This window comes from Pelobates fuscus, chromosome 3 (genome assembly GCF_036172605.1).
Source record: "Pelobates fuscus isolate aPelFus1 chromosome 3, aPelFus1.pri, whole genome shotgun sequence".
In the NCBI taxonomy this organism is placed as follows: Eukaryota; Metazoa; Chordata; class Amphibia; order Anura; family Pelobatidae; genus Pelobates; species Pelobates fuscus.
Window position 1 is genome coordinate 277,358,370 of NC_086319.1, and position 19,537 is coordinate 277,377,906.

The 19,537-nt window shown below is 40.0% G+C and overlaps 1 protein-coding gene across 2 annotated transcripts in view; it reads right to left on the bottom strand.

Annotated features, from left to right (window-relative positions):
- Window positions 1–19,537, bottom strand: part of KCNIP3 (potassium voltage-gated channel interacting protein 3) — a 156,708-nt gene that overhangs the window by 16,619 nt on the left and 120,552 nt on the right. For both annotated transcript variants that reach the window (XM_063445569.1, XM_063445570.1), the window contains 3 exons: window positions 15,976–16,100; window positions 9,435–9,504; window positions 1,716–1,786 (listed from right to left, as the gene is read on the bottom strand). In XM_063445569.1, the coding sequence (XP_063301639.1) occupies window positions 1,716–1,786; window positions 9,435–9,504; window positions 15,976–16,100 (266 nt within the window). The remainder of the gene's footprint in view (window positions 1–1,715; window positions 1,787–9,434; window positions 9,505–15,975; window positions 16,101–19,537) is intronic.

The window sequence follows — 19,537 nt, forward strand, 5'->3', positions numbered from 1 at the left end:
TTTTAAAGAAAAAGCAAAAATAAATTGTGACAAAATCCCTATTTTGTGTGTGCCTTTGTATACTTGTATGGCCATACTTGGAGGCGGCCATCTTAAGCCGCAAGTATAATGAACGGTGTTTGGTCGTCGAGTTCACGGAACTCAAATCGGACACTCGACGGCAGGAACACTGCTAAAACGTTACCTTCCATGGAGGTTTGGCTATTCGAACGGGAGTCGAACGGCGTTCGGTAAAAAGAAACACACGAACAAGAGTCATACAATGACTATATCCACAAACTGCTTAGTTCGGTAATTCAAACGTTATTTTGAATCTTCGAAATAGACCGGCCGCACAGCCTGATTCTCTGGAACTGTTTTGGGCATGAAATCATGCGTGCGGTCAGTCAAAAAAAAGTCTGGGTGATTTTGGGATATGTTGGTCACCCAGATCAGGGCTATCAGGGATTTTATGTGTTTTGGGTTTTTTATAAAAATGTGTTTTTTCTGCCTGGAGCTAATTGGGTTAATGCAGTATCTGACTCAATTATCTCCCAGGCAGAGAGGAGGGATTGTATGGTTGTATTGGGAGTATCACACTTTGTGTCCCTGTCCCTAACAAGGTCCATGTGGGTGTCACCCTTGCATGGGGACTTGCATAAATGGCCAGTGTGGCAACCATTAAAACAGATTGCTTTACCCCTTCATGAAGTCTTGGCTCATGTTTGGGGGTTGGGAGTTATAATCACCATAACTTCTTCTATGCTTGGATGTCGGGAGATTGTACACGGATGTACTCAGCCGTAGTGTAGGTCATTTTCAGTTATTTTAAGTAAAACTGTCACTTGTTGGGTCTTTGAAGTTTCAAAGGAAAGACCATATCCCATGTATGTTTACATGAATGCTCTGGGAAGAGAAGGAGAAGGACTTATTCTTCCCATTATTTCTCCGTCTTCGTTACAATTCTAAACTTCTTTTTTATCTTCAGCCTGAGAGTACAAAAGGTCTACGGAAAGTCCTGGGAGATAGTACCTAACACACATCTTCTCATGTATTTTCAATGAGATGTCAGTACAGGCAAGCCGAGGTTTGTTAGAAGTTCACCCATTAGCAGGTTTTGCCAACACAAAATGTGTGCAAGAGCCGAGGTGTCCCTACACTGCCTTGGGAATATATCTTTGGATTTATAGGTACTTTCTAATATCGTGTATTGTTCCAGCATACCTAAATTGACAATTTTAGGTACTACATTACATTGAAATTAGATTTTTATTCAAATTCATCAGTAATTTAGCATATAAATTAACAGCCAAACTAGAAACATCAATTGCACTGCAGGCGTGGAACTGAACAGTTAACTTATTCTGGCAAGAAATTTCTTGAATGGTTTGACCCCTTGTGGTAAGAAACCATCAGGAACATCCTGGCAACATAACAACTTAATTGCTATGGTGCCCAAAGTGTTCCTCCAAGAGAGAATTCAATGTGAATTTCAGTTCAAATTTAAGACCAAATTAGCTAAACTGGAAACATTCTCTAAGTCATTTGTGCTACCAAATTTTTCTACTTTAGCCTCAAATTTGAAATTCACTTTTAATTCTCACTTTAGTGAATAATCCAGTGTGTATTATTACGTAACAAAAATAGCCAATTTCCCATTATATATGCATACAATATATGTTACACTGTCTACAATACCCACGGTGAGTCTTCTACTGTCAAAAGACTGCTGTTACCTCAAACCGAATGGCCCCAACTCTGTCCATGTCAAAGGCGTTGAAGAGAAAGTGTGCGTACATCGTGGCATCTGAAAGAACAGGAAGTGTGCAATTATATTCTGATTTTGTGTTTACTAAATGTGCCCATTTTTATTTAAAAAAAACTTTTATTTTAGATCAAGTAATACAGATAGCACAATACAAAATGAGTATTGCATGGGAATGGGCACACAGAAATCACTCACAAAATAGCTTATTCCAGTCAAATCTGACCATTTATTTAAAGAATCACTATAGGGTCAGGAACACAAACATGTATTCCTGACCCAATAGTGTTAAAACAACCATCTAGCCCCCCCTGGGCCCCTCATGCCTCCATAAATATAACAAAATATTACTGTATTCAAGCCAGAAGATGTAGCTCTGCATGCTGTTTGACTCAGAAAAAAACAAGCAGTCTGATCCAGTCACAGTACTTCTTCAAAGGATTGGCTGAGACTGACAAGGAGGCAGATCAGGGGCAGAGCCAGCATGATTCAAACACAGCCCTGGCCAATCAGCAAATCTCTATGAGGAAAGTTCAGTGTCTGCATGCAGAGGGAGGAGACACTCAATGTTTGGATGCATTTTAGGCAGCCATGACCCAGGAAGGATCTCTAACAGCCATCTGAGGAGTGGCCAGTGACGTTATCACTAGGCTGTAATGTAAACACTGCATTTTCTCGGAAAAGACAGTGTTTACAGCAAAAAGCCTGCAGGTAATAATTCTACTAACCAGAACAAATTCAATAAGCTGTAGTTGTTCTGGTGACTATAGTGTCCCTTTAAAATGTATATGTTAAAGAAACATTTTTCTAATAGTTAAAAATTGGTAAAGGTTGTCAGAATAAATCTTATACGGGTGCTATCCTAAAGTGGCATCCCTGTCATGCCAAATTACCATCTATCTATATACAAAAGGATGCAAACAAAATAAAATAACTTTATTATACAATCAAAAATATAGAAAAAAACAAAACAATACAATACTACAATCTATCAGTGATAGAGGCTATAAATAATCAACTACACAAAAAAAAAAAAAGGAATGAGAAGATAAAGCCTCAAAGTGCTAAACGCATTTAGTATTATTATTATTATGATATTTATAGAGCGCCATCAAATTCCGCAGCGCTTTGCAATGGGTGGATGAACAGACATGTAGTTGTAACCAGACAAGTTGGACACACAGGAACAGAGGGGTTGAGGGCCCTGCTCAATGAGCTTACATGCTAGAGGGAGTGGGGTAAAATGACACAAAAAGGTAAGGATAGTATTAGACTAGTGACAGTTGCAGAAGAGGAATCAGTTGGGAGCTATTAACAGTTTAATTGATACGCTTTTATGAAAAAGTGGGTTTTTAACGATTTTCTTAAGGAGTGGAGACTGGGTGAGCATCTAACGGAGGAGGGAAGCGAGTTCCACAGGAACGGTGCAGCCCTCGAGAAATCTTGAAGGCAAGCATCAGAGTTGGGAGTACGGACAGAAGATAAGACGTAAGTCTTCAGCAGATATTACAAGACTGTACTACAAGACCCCCAACATTTTGGCACCAGCAATCGTACATTTCTCAAGAGACAATATAAAGAAAAAAAAAGAAAATTCACAATGTTATGTGCCTCATTTAATATGCTGATGCCTCTAATAGGTCTGGTTTAATTTTGTTATGTAGATTCAAGCTATAAATATGCTAGTGCTGTAAGATGTGCATCTCATAGAACACGGGGCTCAATCCCAAAATGCATTTTCGGTAGCCGTCAAGTAAAGACCATGAAGTCTATGAATAATTGTATGCAGAAACACTTGTAAGCATCACAGGGCTGTCTGGAGTCCACTGTTATTCCAAATGGATCAATAAATGTTATGTTTAACTTCAGAGTCCAGCATGCAGCATTTAGTAGTGCCTAGAAATTTTGTTTTGCTTTTTTTTCTGATTAGCTTCTGATATAACTGCAGTAGGAGAATCTGACTGTCGACCTTGAGCCCTGCTACTCCATTTATATATAGATCACATAGAGGATATGTAAGGTAGAACTGTACAGATGTGCTGGAGGAAGTCATAAACCACAAGAAATGGTTTACAGGGGTCTCCAAACTATTGATTTCATAATTTTACCTTAACTATTCATACAATTTTCTTCTTACAACAGGTTTTCTATTTTTGCAAATCAACATGAGTGTCAGAGTTAGTCACTCCACTCACTGTGAAATTATACTACATTACACTACCACAATAATAATCTTCCCATAGTTCCTCAGGGTGGAAAAGGAGCCTATAACAGGTTAAAGAACTATAATACCTGCCTAGAATTCTGGGACTCATGAGAAAGTGAGTCATAGTGGAAGGAAGATTGGGTGGAGGTACATCAAAAATAAACAGCCATATATATTGCGGTACGTTACTTTACTTTATGTACAGTAACATTCTAACATTAAAAATAAATATGCCCTAAACCCATGTAACATAAAACAAAGAAAAAGGCACACATATGCCTTTTCAGTGAAAATCATCAAGATTGATCTCCGCCAAGCCAGTGGAGCATGGGCGCTGCCAACCACGACCGGACCTGTGTGGTGCTGAAAAAAGGTGAGTAAATCACCTTTTTAACCGAAGGTTAAGGGATTGCCAGGGGCCTAAACTGTTGTTCAGACCTATAGTGTCAGGCATACACATTTGTATTCCTGACACTATAGTGTTCCTATAAGTATGGCTGTAAAGAGACTAGGTAGCTGCTGTGACCTAATATATAGGTCTGATAATTTAATATGAAGCTGCTAACTAGACACTCCCTTTAGGGTACCTAAACTAAAGAGGTAAATGCATAGGCGTGCACATGTGGTGTGCCTGGGCACACCCTAATCCCCACGGCACGCGTATGGAGTGAGACCTACATAAGGTAAGAAGGGAGGGGGGATATTTATTAACTAATCTGCCCCCACCTCCACCCCCACAAATACCCCAAACATACAGCACACACATCACCCACACACATACAGCACCCACACACACACAGCATCCTCACAAATACAACACACATACAGCACCCACACACATACATCACCCACACACATAGCACCCTCACAAACACACACACAGCACCCTCACACACAGCACACTAACAGTACCCTCACAAACACACAGCACCCTCACACACACACACAGCACGCAAACAGCACCCTCACACACACACAGCACCATCACACATTCACACAGCACCCTCACACAGCACAATAACAGGACCCTAACAAACACACACACAGCACACTACCAGTACCCTCACACACAAACAGCACCCTCACACACAGTACATTAACAGCACCCTCACAAGCGCACACACACACACAAACAGCACCCTCACACACAGTACATTAACAGCACCCTCACAAGCGCAAACAAACACACAAACACCCTCACCCACATAGCACACTACCAGCACCCTCACACAGCACACACACAGCAATGTATGTGTGTGTGTGTATATGTGCGTGTGTGTGTGTATATGTATATATATATACATACATATATATACGCAGCGTGTGCTTGTGCTTTAGGGTGCACACCCTAATGCAATAGGCTGCGCACGCCTATGGGTAAATGTAACTGATCTAAACTGTGCCTTCGTGGGCATCTAAATTGCAGGTATATAACTACTGCAAACTAAAGTATCTAAAAACTAAGAGAAGGCTCCCATTCCTTAACCGGCAAACATTTCAAGACAAAATATATTGCTGCAAGAGGATTGCTATCTAACGATATTGGCTAAACATCTCCATTAAACTATTACACTGCCAAGGCTAAAGAGTAAACTGAGCCTTGATGCGCGTTTCGCTGGTCAGACAGCTCTTCATCCTATATATGAGGTCAGCTACCTATTCTCTTTACATTGATACTTTAGTTACCCTTCAAGGGTTGATTGGATGTATTACACAAACATGATGCTGTATACTTTTGACTAAACTTAATTATACAGTTCCATACCAACCATAGACACCTTTCTTTCATTTAGGTCTCCTGACTGCAATTTATGTTAATACACATGATTAACTGATGTGTGTAGTTTTTTGTTGTTGTTGTGATTGAGTTTAAGGGATTTTTTATTACATCTTATTAAAAGTAAAAAAAAAAAATTAATTCCAATTTTTCACTACCAGCATTTCTGGATAGCTTAGTTATCTCTTGCTTATGTAAATACTTACTTTGTTAATTTCACATGAATTAAGCTCTCTTTTTTATTTTCTTAAAAATAAATATATTTATTTTATTTACATTTTTTGTTGTTGTAGTGTTCATTAACAGTCAGAGTGTGCCATCCCCCCCCCCTTTTTTTTTTTTTTTTTTTAAATGCAGCTTTTAGTACACCGAAACCACTTTATTTTGATTAAGTTGATTTGGTGCTTAGATTGTCCCTATAAACTTTTTTCCATGATCTAGAATCATGCAATATTTTACAATGCTAAAATAATTATACTAACTCATAATACAGCTATTCCCAGAAAAATAGGACTGAGATTAGGCTGTGACAGTATTTGATAAGATGTCAGAATTCATCAGGAACATCGTGGCTAGCTGAATTGCGATCTTGAACATGTCGGTTTTTTTCTGAAATAAAATGCACCTATTTATACTTTTATGACTAAAAATGAAGACTATAGCATTAGTAATCATATTCTGTATAGTGTCCTTCTCCCTACTGCTTTCAAGGTGTGTAGCCTCCCCCCAATGCCATTAAAATGTATTAAATAAAAGATATCTCCATCTCCAAAGCTCTCTCAGCACTGGTCACCTCTCCTCCTCATTTGTACTAACATTCACTAGAGGAAGACTAAACTAGGCATATGCATGGGAAAATTTTTCGTTTCGGTTCGGCATTCCGAAATTCGGGACTTCGACACTTCAGAAATGCAGTAAAAATTACTTAGTATTAGTAAATTGCGCCCCAACTCGCTATACTGAGCCTAATTGCAGGGCGGGGATTATTTTTGGGGGCGCTCGTTTTTTTGGGGGTTTTTTTGTGCGTCGGTTATTATGGCTTTTTATTTGCCCTTTTTTGGATTTTAGAGGAAAGAAAACATCAAATGTTTTTTTTTTTTCAGGTACTTAATTAAATGGTCCACTCTCATTATTTTTAGGGTGAGGGGGGTAGGTAGGGGTTAATTTTTTTGGGGAGGGGGGTGACTAGGGGTTTGGGGACCCCTAGTCACCAGGGGAGGGGCGGTTATTTTTATTATTTAGGGCCCCCACCCACCGCTCAGGGGTGGGGGCCAGGGGGGAGGACATTAGGTCCCCCCCTAATTAATATTTTAGGGCCCCCACCCACCGCTCAAGGGTGGGGGCCAGGGGGGAGGACATTAGGTCCCCCCCTAATTAGTATTTTAGGGCCCCCACCCACCGCTTAGGGGTGGGGGCCAGGGGGGAGGATATTAGGTCCTCCCCCCTCATTCTAATTTAGGGCCCCCACCCACCGCTCAGGGGTGGGGGCCAGGGGGGAGGAAATTAGGTCCCCCCCTAATTAGTATTTTAGGGCCCCCACCCGCCGCTCAGGGGTGGGGGCCAGGGTGGAGGACATTAGGTCCCCCCCTAATTAGTTTTTTAGGGCCCCCACCCACCGCTCAGGGGCAGGGGCCAGGGGGGAGGACATTAGGTCCCCCCCTAATTAGTATTTTAGGGCCCCCACCCACCGCTCAGGGGTGGGGGGAAGGGGGGAGGACTTTAGGTCCCCCCCTAATTAGTTTTTTAGGGCCCGCACCCACCGCTCAGGGGTGGGGGCCAGGGGGGAGGACATTAGGCCCCCCCTAATTAGTATTTTAGGGCCCCCACCCACCGCTCAGGGGTGGGGGCCAGGGGGAAGGACATTAGGTCCCCCCCTAATTAGTATTTTAGGGCCCCCACCCACCGCTCAGGGGTGGGGGCCAGGGGAGAGGACATCTCCCCCCTCATTCTAATTTAGGGCCCCCACCCACCGCTCAGGGGTGGGGGCAGGGGGAGGACATTAGGTCTCCCCCATTAGTATTTAGGGCCCCCACCTACCGCTCAGGGGTGGGGGCCAGGGGGAGGACATTAGGTCCCCCCCATTAGTTTACTTTAGGGCCCCCACCCACCGTTCAGAGGTGGGGGCCAGGGGGGGCAATAGGTCCCCCCTTCAGGTTAGGAGGGAGAGGGGGGACTTTTTTTTTAACAGTGAGCAGCCACAGGCTGCTCACTGTTTAATAGACATGCCCCTACTCGCGGTATAGCGAGTAGGGGCATAATTTACTAATACTAAGTAATCTTTACTTAGTATTAGTAAATTTGGCTGAAAGACCAACTTTTAGTGGATAGCTCCCTAATACCGTGGGAATTAGGTAGTTATCTACTTATTCATTCCTGTCATTACTTTGACTGGCCAAGTAACTTACATTTTATATGAATGTATGTTACTTGATTGTTGTAAGTGTTGCAAATGCTTACAGGTGAATCCTGGCTATGTTTGTATACTTTTTATTTAAAATTGTATACAATGTAACATTCTTCTTCTTCCACTGGATAAGTATATTAGTACTTAGGCAATACTGTGCTTCGGAACTTTGGCAACTTCGGAACTTCGGTACTTTAGCACTTCGGAACTTCGGCACTTCGGAAATTCGGTAATTTCAGAACTACGGGGCCTCGGTAATTCAGCACTTCGGCAATTCGGCACTTCGGCTATTCGGAAGTACCCGAATGTCCGAATTGCCCGAAATTCGTCTGAATTCATATTTGGCCCGAAACGAATTGCACATGTCTAGACTGAACCCTCATTGCAGTATCTCAAAAACTGCAATGTTTTACATTGCAGGATTAAGGGGACAGATACACTTCACCCAGACCACATCATTAACATGACGTGGTCTGGGTGACTGTGGTGTTCCTCCAATAGCTCTTGTGTTGTACATACCATGTTAAAATATATTAACGCAAGTGTATTTTGATGTACATATTAAAATGAATATTATTTGTGAAAGAAGTCATTACCTCCTATTTAATGTTACATAAAGTGGTAAATGGATGCCAATATTAATTCTGAAAAAGTATATGAAACTTTAAATCTGGAAATTGTACTCAATGAGTTGTGTGTGTTGTGGGACACAGAAGAAAGTGAGTATGCTATAAATGTTTTTTATTTATTATGTGCAAACTTTTCAAGCCATATCATTGAGTGCCCACTGAGTGAGGACTTTGTATTTTGTTACATGCTAGCCACATTGTCTTTTGCTTTTTGACCATACTGACGCAGCAAAACCCTTTATTAATTATGTTTTCAACTCTTGTTTTTTTTAAATTTATTTAATGTCTGGGTTTTAATAGCTTATTGTAGAGGATATGGTGCTTAAAAAGGCTTTAGGCAGCATCTCACGACTTTAAGTCAAATTGTTTCCCCATGTTTTTACGGTGGTTTAACTCTCCTAACCAATCCAAATAGGGTCAAACATTGCTATTGATAAAGCAGAACGGAGGCGTCTACTTCAGCATTCTCCAGAAGACTGGAAGGACCATGGGTCTCATGAAAGCCAATCCACTCAAACCTGGATGGCATTTAAGTAGCCTTAAGTCGTAAGTTGCAAAAAAGAATACATTTGTTATATATTATTATTAGAATTAACTGGATGTTTAACATGTGGAATATTTTATAGAAAATAATTGGAAAGCATAGGGATTGTTAAAGTTGTTCAGTTACTTACCTCCTTGTGGGAAAAACTGAGAATAAATTAACTTGAATGTTTCTTCATCGACCAACCCACTTGGACATTCCTGGAAAAAAAGAGAGATATCAGCATATCAAGCAGGCAAAAATAATGAGTAAGAAGAATTACTGTGAATAAACAATGAATGTGTAAAAAAATAGCAACAAGAAAACTAATATTTGTTAGTTGTGTAAGTATTTAGCTTTCTGAATGATTACTTCATAGAAACACCTTTGGAAAAAATTACAATTTATCTAGAATGCAGTTGTTTAAAGGATCACTATAGTGTCAGGAAAACAAACCCGTTTTCCTGACACTATATAACCCTTAGGTTCCCCCAACCCTAAGGGTCCTCCTCCCGCTGGGCTGAAGGGGTTAAAACCCCTTCAGCCACTTACCTTTATCCAGCGCCGGGCTTCCTCGGCGCTGGTGACCTATCCTGCCTCCTCCGACGTCGGCTCCCGAGTGGAGCGGAATGCGCAAGCATTCAAACAGTCCATAGGAAAGCATTTCTCAATGCTTTCCTATGGACGTTCTGCACGCTGGATGCGAATTTTCACACCCAGCGTCGCAGATGCACCTCTAGTGGCTGTTAGGAACACAGCCACTAGAGGTTGGATTAACCCTGCAATGTAAACATAGCAGTTTCTTTAAAACTGCTATGTTTGCATCTGAAGGGTTAAAACCTGGGGGACCTGGCACCCAGACCACTTCGGGTGACTATAGTGTCCCTTTAACATGTTTCTAAAAAATGGATTGAGCTCTGTGTACTTGGGTTGGCAAAATTTTTTCCCTTTGTTATTGTAAACAAATGTTTATTGAGACTTGCCCGGTACATAAAACAATAAGAATCTTTCTTATATGGCATTTAGTATGCAGATGACATCTAATCACAGAACAGCTAATAATACTTATAAAATCTGGTCACATGGAGAAACATTATTTTAATCATTCCAGATGCTCACTCAGATCTAGGTTTTGGCTTTGGCTACGTCATCCTAAGACACTCTCAGGGCTATTCACAGAACTCTTAATTCTTACAAATGAAATCCAATAGTAAACCAGATTATATTTTTCCCGCAGTTTTTTTTCAATTTAGATTACATTTGTGAAAATTCTGAGTTTAGTAAATAACCCTGCCCGATTCTTGGTTTTAAACATTGTCAGTGTGTTTATGTCAATCACCTGTTGAAATAAGAACCTCACCTCATTCACAGTCCCAAGTCATCTACAGACTAAACTTTTCACACTGTCTATAGAGACCAGACACAGAATCTGGATGTTTTGTACCTTGCAGTGCTGCGTACCGAAGTAACCTATTTTCTTGCCGAGTTTATTTAACCTGCCGTCCATTTCGGCAATATATTATGTAACTATAACTATAATACCACTCCAAGCCCCAGCATGTTTTCCAAGGCACATATCAATTCACGTTCATCAACCCTGGTCCAGTCAGAAACTTCTCATGGAGAATCGTAGCAGACCTAAATTTCATAGGCAGCAATCACCTTGATCTGCCAATTTATTGCTTTTCACAGAGAAGCATTACATTCAGTGCTTCTCTATAAGAATTAACCACGTTTTGTGTCTTCTTGCTATGTGTAGTTGGATACCCAAAAAAAAGGGGAAGCAACTGGGTGTGTGTCTGGGGGCGACCAAGACAGGGGGTGACCCTCACATACATGTGTTAGTTGAGAAGTAGACCTGGGTAGGTCAAACGAGGTAGGGCGCCCCCTAGTGCATAGCTATACATATGTACAGTGAATTATAAAACGTAACCTTTAATGGTGGCTGTTGGATAAAAAAACCCCTTTGTGAAGAGTTTTAAACACAAGAAAATAATAATAAACTTAAAATAGGAGGATAAGTGTCTGGATTGGGGATAAATATCCTAGGGGTGTTGCCCACAGGATGTAAAGCTCAGTACAGCTACAGATCCCCCCAACCTGTATATTCCGTCTCACAGGAGCAATCCTTCACGGGATTGTATAATGTAGAAATGAAGAAGTTAAACCAATCCTGTAGTCACTATGTACAGTTCCAGTGTGGTGCTTGCTTATAACACCAAGTATATATACACATGGGAAAACCTGTGACAAAAAATAGTGACAGAAGCGGTTTTATCAACAATGTACTCGAAGGCTAGTCAGAGTTTAGCAGATCGATGGATACAATGTAACAATCTGTATACCATCTACTGCACTGCTGTTGCTGGAGGACGGGAACAAACAATGGGAGGGGAAAACTTCAGATCTATTGGTCAATTCTCCACAGAGATAAACCAGCATGGAGAATGACGAGATCTGACAAAAATATATATCAAACAACCCCATCACCCACGATTTCCCCGTCCCCTTATTCAAATCGTTCAAAGGTGCATAGCCCAGAAAAAACTGACTAGCTAATCTTCCAAGGAAACTATACAGGTCGGTTACCAGACTAAAACTATCCTTCCTACTGCTACCTAACACGTGTTTCGGCGCTACAGAACGCGCCTTCTTCTGAGGCTAAACTAGTCAGTTTTTTCTGGGCTATGCACCTTTGAACGATTTGAATAAGGGGACGGGGAAATCGTGGGTGATGGGGTTGTTTGATATATATTTTTCCATAATAAAGATATTGCATATTGTTCTGAAATTATTACATTATTATGCATTAAGATGCATGGTGTAACGGTGGTCCAAGATACCTATTTCAGCTCGTACACAGACCCTAATTTAGTGCCCTATATGACCTCTCCCTCCTCCAGCTCACATTACACAGCTGCCTGTGAGTGTTTTTGTTCACCTCCACAACAAAAGAACTCACACAAATAATCATAAAGGATATTATAATATGACTGTCATGATCTTGTGCAGGTCAGATAGGAGACTTATGCCAGGGCTGACTTCAGGAACTTTATTAGTGATTTTAGACAGATTATGAAACTTGAGGCAAAACAGAATTTAGGTAATATGCCACAAAACAGGATGCTTGCAAATAATAAAGAATGTCTGTAATTTCCAGGTAGGGTTGTTTGGCCCTTGAGAAAGGCGGTTAGACCGCCGAAACGCGCGTCAGGCTTTTACCGATGTTGCCATCGTTGTTTTTATCACCCTAGCAAACTTATTTTGCAGTCTCTATTGTGCTATAATGAGACTTTGGTCGGCCAGTTTCTGTGGCATGAGGGGCATTGGGCTATATATTAAGGGTTGTTGGAAGTTACTCTCTCACTTTATCTTTTCCACTATATGCTCTTCCCTGTCCTTTCGATTTCTGGTATACTTTTGCAGCACAATATACTGATTCTGTTGTTTTTTAGTGATTATCTGCATGGCTCAGTATACATTGTTTCATGTATCTCCATTATTAACAACTCTGTTATGAGTTGGATTGCTACATTCTTAGGAAATTGATACAAACTATTACAGTCCAATCTCTGCAGTAATCAAGAACCTACTCATTTATGAGTTTCTAGCTTTTTAATTTATTTTTTTCAATAAAGTTTATTCATTATTTTGGTTAAGTTCTTAGACGCTCCTGGGGTGGTTTTTGAGGGGGATCAGCCCGGTTGGTTACGGGGTGATCTTGCCTCATTTTCTCTCTTTATTTGTAACAAAGGCAGGCTGGTAACAGAGAAAGGCTGGTTACAGAGGCAGGCTGGTTTGAAGTATAGGTAAGGGTGGAGCAGGTTATTGTTGGGAGCAGGTTTGAAGATAAATCTGGAGCAGGTTCACAGGAGCCAGGATATGAAGTGATTCAGGAAAATCACCAACTTCAATGTAAAGGCCACTGGTATTCTCGGGTGTGGCCTTTTGTAGGATCTGTAATTAGTCCAAGGCAGGTGAGGACTGAGGTGACTAGTGGCTAGGGAGGCCTCTAGTGGTGGAGAGCTGGAACTTTATTTAAAGGAACATAAAAAAGAGGCGATATCTGTCGTGACAACCTCTGACAAAGCATTACACTCTCAACCAATATACCCCTAGGGAATTTATATGCTGTGTTTACAACCATACTCCAAATTAGGCACTTACTCTCCAGCCTGGCCACTTAATGATCATGAAGTAATGATCTTTCAAGATATTTCACTTTTTGTCCTCTCTATGACTGAGGAAGCCCTAACACCTGCAACCAAGTTTCTATACAAATATAATTTTGGGGCCTTCTCCTTCTCTCTACAAGTACACCAATAAAGGATAGCTCCACCTATTTAAACTTCCATCTGATGTCACCATCTTCCTAAAGGATATGGAATAGACATGTCCTGTGGACACATTTGTGTAGTATGCTAAAGGTTTAGTCGGGGATCCTTGCTCACTTAGATATCATTGCTCCTCTTCAGCACGTAGGGATCCAAGGACACCACAACTATAGCACCACACACCAACATATTGGATACCGGACATCTAAAATTGACTGCTATACAGGGATAGCGACTTCTTGTCAAGGTACCTGTCCAGTATTGCCAGACTGGGTCACAGCCTGGGAACCTAATCATGTGGAGGTGGATCGTCCTCAAGGTCCTCAACTATATAATGCAGTATAGGGAACTATAAGTTTGAACCACAACAGGGCAATGATCTAAACCCTATGAGCCTTTTTAAATATTGTGGCTCTTTAATTTTGCCACCAAAGTGTTCGAATGTAAGCATTTTGGTGGTTTGTGATGTCATCAACGTCATGAAGTTGGTGCACATGTGCAGTGTCATGAAAAAGGTTGTAGGTAGTAGGATCAGGGAGCAGCGCCTGTGAAGGATAGTTGGTGATATATAAAAAGGTTGGTGATATATAAAAAGGATAAAAACACAAAATAGTGCTCTCTGGATAATACAAAATAAAATTATTTTTAAAAAAACACCAACGTGTTGCTCCTGCAAAGAGGATTTATAGGAGAAACGCATTAGTGTTTTTTTTAAAGCTGTTTTATGTTACTATTTTTTTTATCTCCAATAAAGATAGCTCATTTATGCTATTGGAGCCTCCAAGCCTATCCTTTATTTATAATATAATTCCTCTTACTCTCTCTAACATCCCCACTGGAGGACTCGAAGAGTGATATCCTTGGTGGCAGGGCCGGATTAACATAGGGGCTGATGGAGCTGCAGCTCCAGGCCCAGGCCCATGGAATAGGCTCATTTAAAAAAAACAAAAAAAAAACAAAACATTTTTTTTACTCTTTTTTTTTTTTTACACACTACTCTTGGGTTTGGCACCTGACTGGTATTTTACCAGCACAGCCAGTATTTGGGGCTGCGTGGCTGTGCCGGTATTGCAGTAATACGGGCAATACAAATGCAGATATTTTTCTCAGTATAAATGGAGATTACTCTGCAATACCAGCACCAGCCAGTAGGGGGTCACTGTGTGTGGAGAGAGGCAGGGTTAGGAAGTTACAGCATATCCCTCCCTGCCTCTCTCTACTCACTGATCCACCGGGGAGCAGCTACACAGCACAGAGAGTTCAGACAGCAGATCCCAGTTTGCAGACAGACTACAGCTCAGGGAAGTGAAGGATGGGGGGGAACTGATGGGGTGGAAAGGCATCAGGGAAACATGGGGACACTGAGAAACTTGGGGACACTGAGACACTTGGGGACACTGAGACACTAGGGGACACTGTGAGACATAGGGACATTGGGAGACACATTGGGACATGGAAACACTAGGGACACAGTGTCTCCATGTCTCCCAGCCAATGTCCCTAGTGTCTCAGTGTCCCCAGAAAATTGTAAGTGCAATTCCTTTCCCTTCATTTACCATCACTTAAGATCTCAATACACAACACTATATCCGTGTCTTTTTTTCCCCTCCTCCATATCGCTCTGAGCATGGGAATTGCTTCACAGGCGCTGCTCCTTGATCCTACTACCTACAACCGTTTTCATGACACTGCACATGTGCACCAACTTCATGATGTTGATGACATCACAGACCACCAAAACGCTTACATTCTAACACTTTGGTGGCAAAATTAAAGAGCCATAAAAACGAAGTCACAAGGAAAAAGAGAGAGGAGAAAAAGAGAGAGAGAGGAGAATAGTCAAAACACAGTCAGAACCAGCAATAAATCAACTATATAATGCAGTATAGGGAACTATAATTTTGAACCACAACAGGGCAATGATCTAAACCCTATGAGCCTTTTTTTAATATTGTGGCTCTTTAATTTTGCCACCAAAGTGTTAGAATGTAAGCGTTTTGGTGGTCTGTGATTTTTTGACTATCACCTGTATATATGGTGCATGGGGTTGAGAGCAAGGCAGTATTGCTGCAAGTGTTACGTCAAATAATGTCAGTATCACTTGTAAAAGTAGTGTTATTGGCCATGTTACCTACATCACTGTCACCTGCCAGCTTTAGTACATACGAAGACACTCTGTCAGTTACATTGAGGACAGCAGGTTGACATCTATGTATTTGACGAAGAGGTAGTGTCAGAGAGCAGGTGTCTGTCACCAATTACAGAAAAAGGTAGTGCCACTTATCAAGGGTGAAATTATACCTATCTCAGCTTCATCTCTGCAGTACAATGATGGTTTATGATTTCATTGATGCTCACATTTTTGAAGCCTCTGTATAAGGATTGAAGCTCCTTCTTTGTAAACTTGGTGACAGCTTGAAGCTGCTCCAGTCCCTCTGGCTGATGACGTACAGTTGATAACTCCAGGTCACTTTCGCTGCTATCTGTAAGACAGATACAATCAATTACACTCTGAAATGTAATGGAATATGTCTAAATGTCCTTTAAATATCATACCAATCACACTATGAATATTAATGGACCAACAATAGCAACAACCACTTCAACAGTATACTTGGAAACATTAAATATACAATAAAATAATTTCCATGAATAAGGGAAACACTGTTGTGTAACCAGAGACAGACATATGTGCAAGCGGCAGAATCTCTGAATTCTTTACAAAACAAAACCACCCTGAAAACGAACTATCTTGGAACTAAGTGAAACAAAGTATTTCATAAGAATAGCCAATTAGGATCTTAGCTACTAAGCAACAACCATTCAAGTTTAGTAGATAGCATCCTAATTTGGTAACCTTGTGTGGGATTGTCAATTTACGTATACCAAATTATGGAACTGTCTACTAAACACAACAGCTCCCAAGTTTGGTATCCTTTAGTGAGATTACTATATTCAAGGATTTCAAGTTAGAGTGCTGTTTGGCAGATAGCTCCCTAAATTGGTATCTTCATGTGGGATTATCTTATTTAAGGGTACCATATTTGGGAACCCCCATGTGGGATTGCCATGTTTAAGGATAATAAATTAGGACTCTGTTTAGCAGGTAGCTCCCTTATTAGGTATCATTAAATATGCCAATCCCCCACATAAGGATAGCAATTTAGGGAGATAACTACTAAACATATGAAAGAAATTAAGAGAAAAAAAGCCCTTTTTATTAATATAGATCGTTCAGCTGTGTTTAGTAGATAGTTCCCAAACTATCTAGTTTCCTAATTTCCCTTATGTGGGATTACAATTTTTAAGGATATTAAATTACAGAGCTATCTGCTAAACAGCGACCTAAATTTGTGCCTCGATTTAAAAAGCTTCCAAAATGATTCAATACTGTTGGAAAAACGTTCCAAATTATTTATCTACAGAATTCCCCATTAAGGGCTTTGGGAATTTTTGTAGATAAATCATTTGAAACGTTTTTCCGAACAATACTAAATAATTTGAAAAGCTTATTAAATTGAGACCTTGGTGGTAGTAGTCTTTGGAACAATGGCACAATGGAACAATGGTAAGTTTTCTTCATTCGAATCGACAATTTCCAAATTTCAGACAACCCCAAATTTGAATATTAATTAAACGAATCACAACAATTCTTTCACCTGTGCACATCTCTAAGCGACATTGAAAAATCCATAGTCTACCCTCATTTCAATATATGGGTCTCTCCCAAAGTTTTGGTGCTGTTGTTGGATATGTAGGTAGGCATGTAAGACACAATTAAGAAGGTTTTATGAATATCTCTAGATGATGTGCAGCAGAGCAAAACATAACATGAGGGAATAACTACCAAAAAGGACAACAGAATAGGAATAACATGTAAATTTTGGGGATAAAGAACAAAAAAAAAAAAAAAAAAATCTCTAAAATTCAATGGGGGAACAGATAGAATATAGAAATTGTGAGGAGAACAAAAAGATTACAGTGGGATAAACCCCCACAAAGGCAACATACTTTAACCCCTTAAGCCCTTAAGGACACAGCTTCATTTTTGCATTTTTTGCTGTTTGTGTTCAAACGCAGTTTGCATCTCTGTCATTTATTGCACCAACACATATTATACATCATTTTTTAGAGGGCAAACAGGGCTTTAATTTGATGTCACATAGAGATAGATACATTCTCATTAATCATAAAAAAAAGGCCCCAAGTAATAAAAAATATTTTTTTTTCACAGTATTGGCAAGAATAGCGTGTGCATAATATGTTCATCTTAGAAAATGTAATTCAAAGTAAATTCATTTATGTGGATTTATATGGATTTATAGAGTACATCATATGTATAGGATTTCAGCTTATTTTGAAAGTTACAGGTCACAAAATACAAGGACTAAAATAAAATTTCAATTTGCAACAATGTTAGAAGTTGGTATGTTTGTCTTGTAGGTTTAGTAGCCATCACAGAAAAAAAAACTGCCACACAAAAGTATATATTTATATAAAGTAGACATCACAGGCTATTTGCCTAAGGTTAGTTTGACACTTTTTAAGTAGCCATTTCATCGCCAATCTCTGCTAAATATTGGAGTAAAATTGTGTTTTTTATTTATTTTGGCATGTACACATATAACAAGGTTTTTGTAATGTGTATGTCGTAAAGCTGGAGTGTGCTATTCCTGCAAAGAACCCCATATTGTGTTCAGCTACACCTGCTGATTATAACAATACCCCCATTGTATGCCTTTGGCACTTTTCTGTATAGCTACAATGCCATATAAGAGACAAGGCTATTTCTGTTGCTATAGTTAGCATTTTCGTAGATGGATTTGACGGGTCTATGTCTAATTTTAGGGTATTATAGCAATGTGACTGTTCAAATAACCCCACAAAGGACTTTTATTTGATACAGCAGACACGCCAGGGTATCTTATATGGTGTATATTGTGCCCTAACTTGTCACCATTTTTTCAACAATTTATGTCAATGTTTATGGTGAGGGGGGGGGAAAAATGCATTTTTACATATATGGTGCATTTTTGCTGGGTATTTCTTACACTTAATATGTACCACTGTCCTAAAAATCCCCAAATTATGCTCAGTTATATTTTCTGAGCAAAACAATATGTCCAATGTATGACCTAGACACTATTTTGTGAAGTTACAGTGCTGTAAAAGAGATGTGACATGTTCAAAGTTTGAATTTTCATGGAGGGTTTTGATGCGTCCGTGTCCCACTTTGGAGCACTTGAGCAGGCTACATATTACAACTACACACTAAAGGCATACCATTTCTTAAAGAAGACATCCCAGGATATTTCAAAAGGCATATTTTGAACCTTAGCGTGGGATCATTTTTCCGCTAGCTTGTACCAAGTGTAGTGGTAATAAGCATTTTTTCTGTCTTGACACACAAAGTGAGTTTGCACAGTATATTTTCCAAATAGTTTGTGTTCTACGACTGTATAATACTTCATATGTTGCTCAGCTATGTCGGCTGAGTACAGCAATACCCACCGTATATACCTTTGCCAGGTATGTGTGGATGTTCAAGGGGCACATTTGAGATGCAGGCATTCAGTTTTTTTTCTAACTAAAGTTTTACGCTGTGTCCATGTTCCATTTTGGAGTAGTTTAGCTGGTTGGTTATTCAAACTTCCCCATAAACACATACTATTTATTAAAGAATACACCCTGGGGTAATTCAAAAGGCGTATTTTGAACCTTAGCGTGGGATACATTTTTCTCTAGTTTGTTCCAGGTGTAGTGGTAATTAGCATTTTTAAATGTATTTTTTAAAACTTTTGTAAACTTTTTTACAGATTTAACATTTTTATAAACTTTTTTTTTTACCATTAACCCCTAACTAGCAGTAAGCAGCACTAACCGTAAATTCCCCAATTTCCCATAACTCCCACCCCAGCTA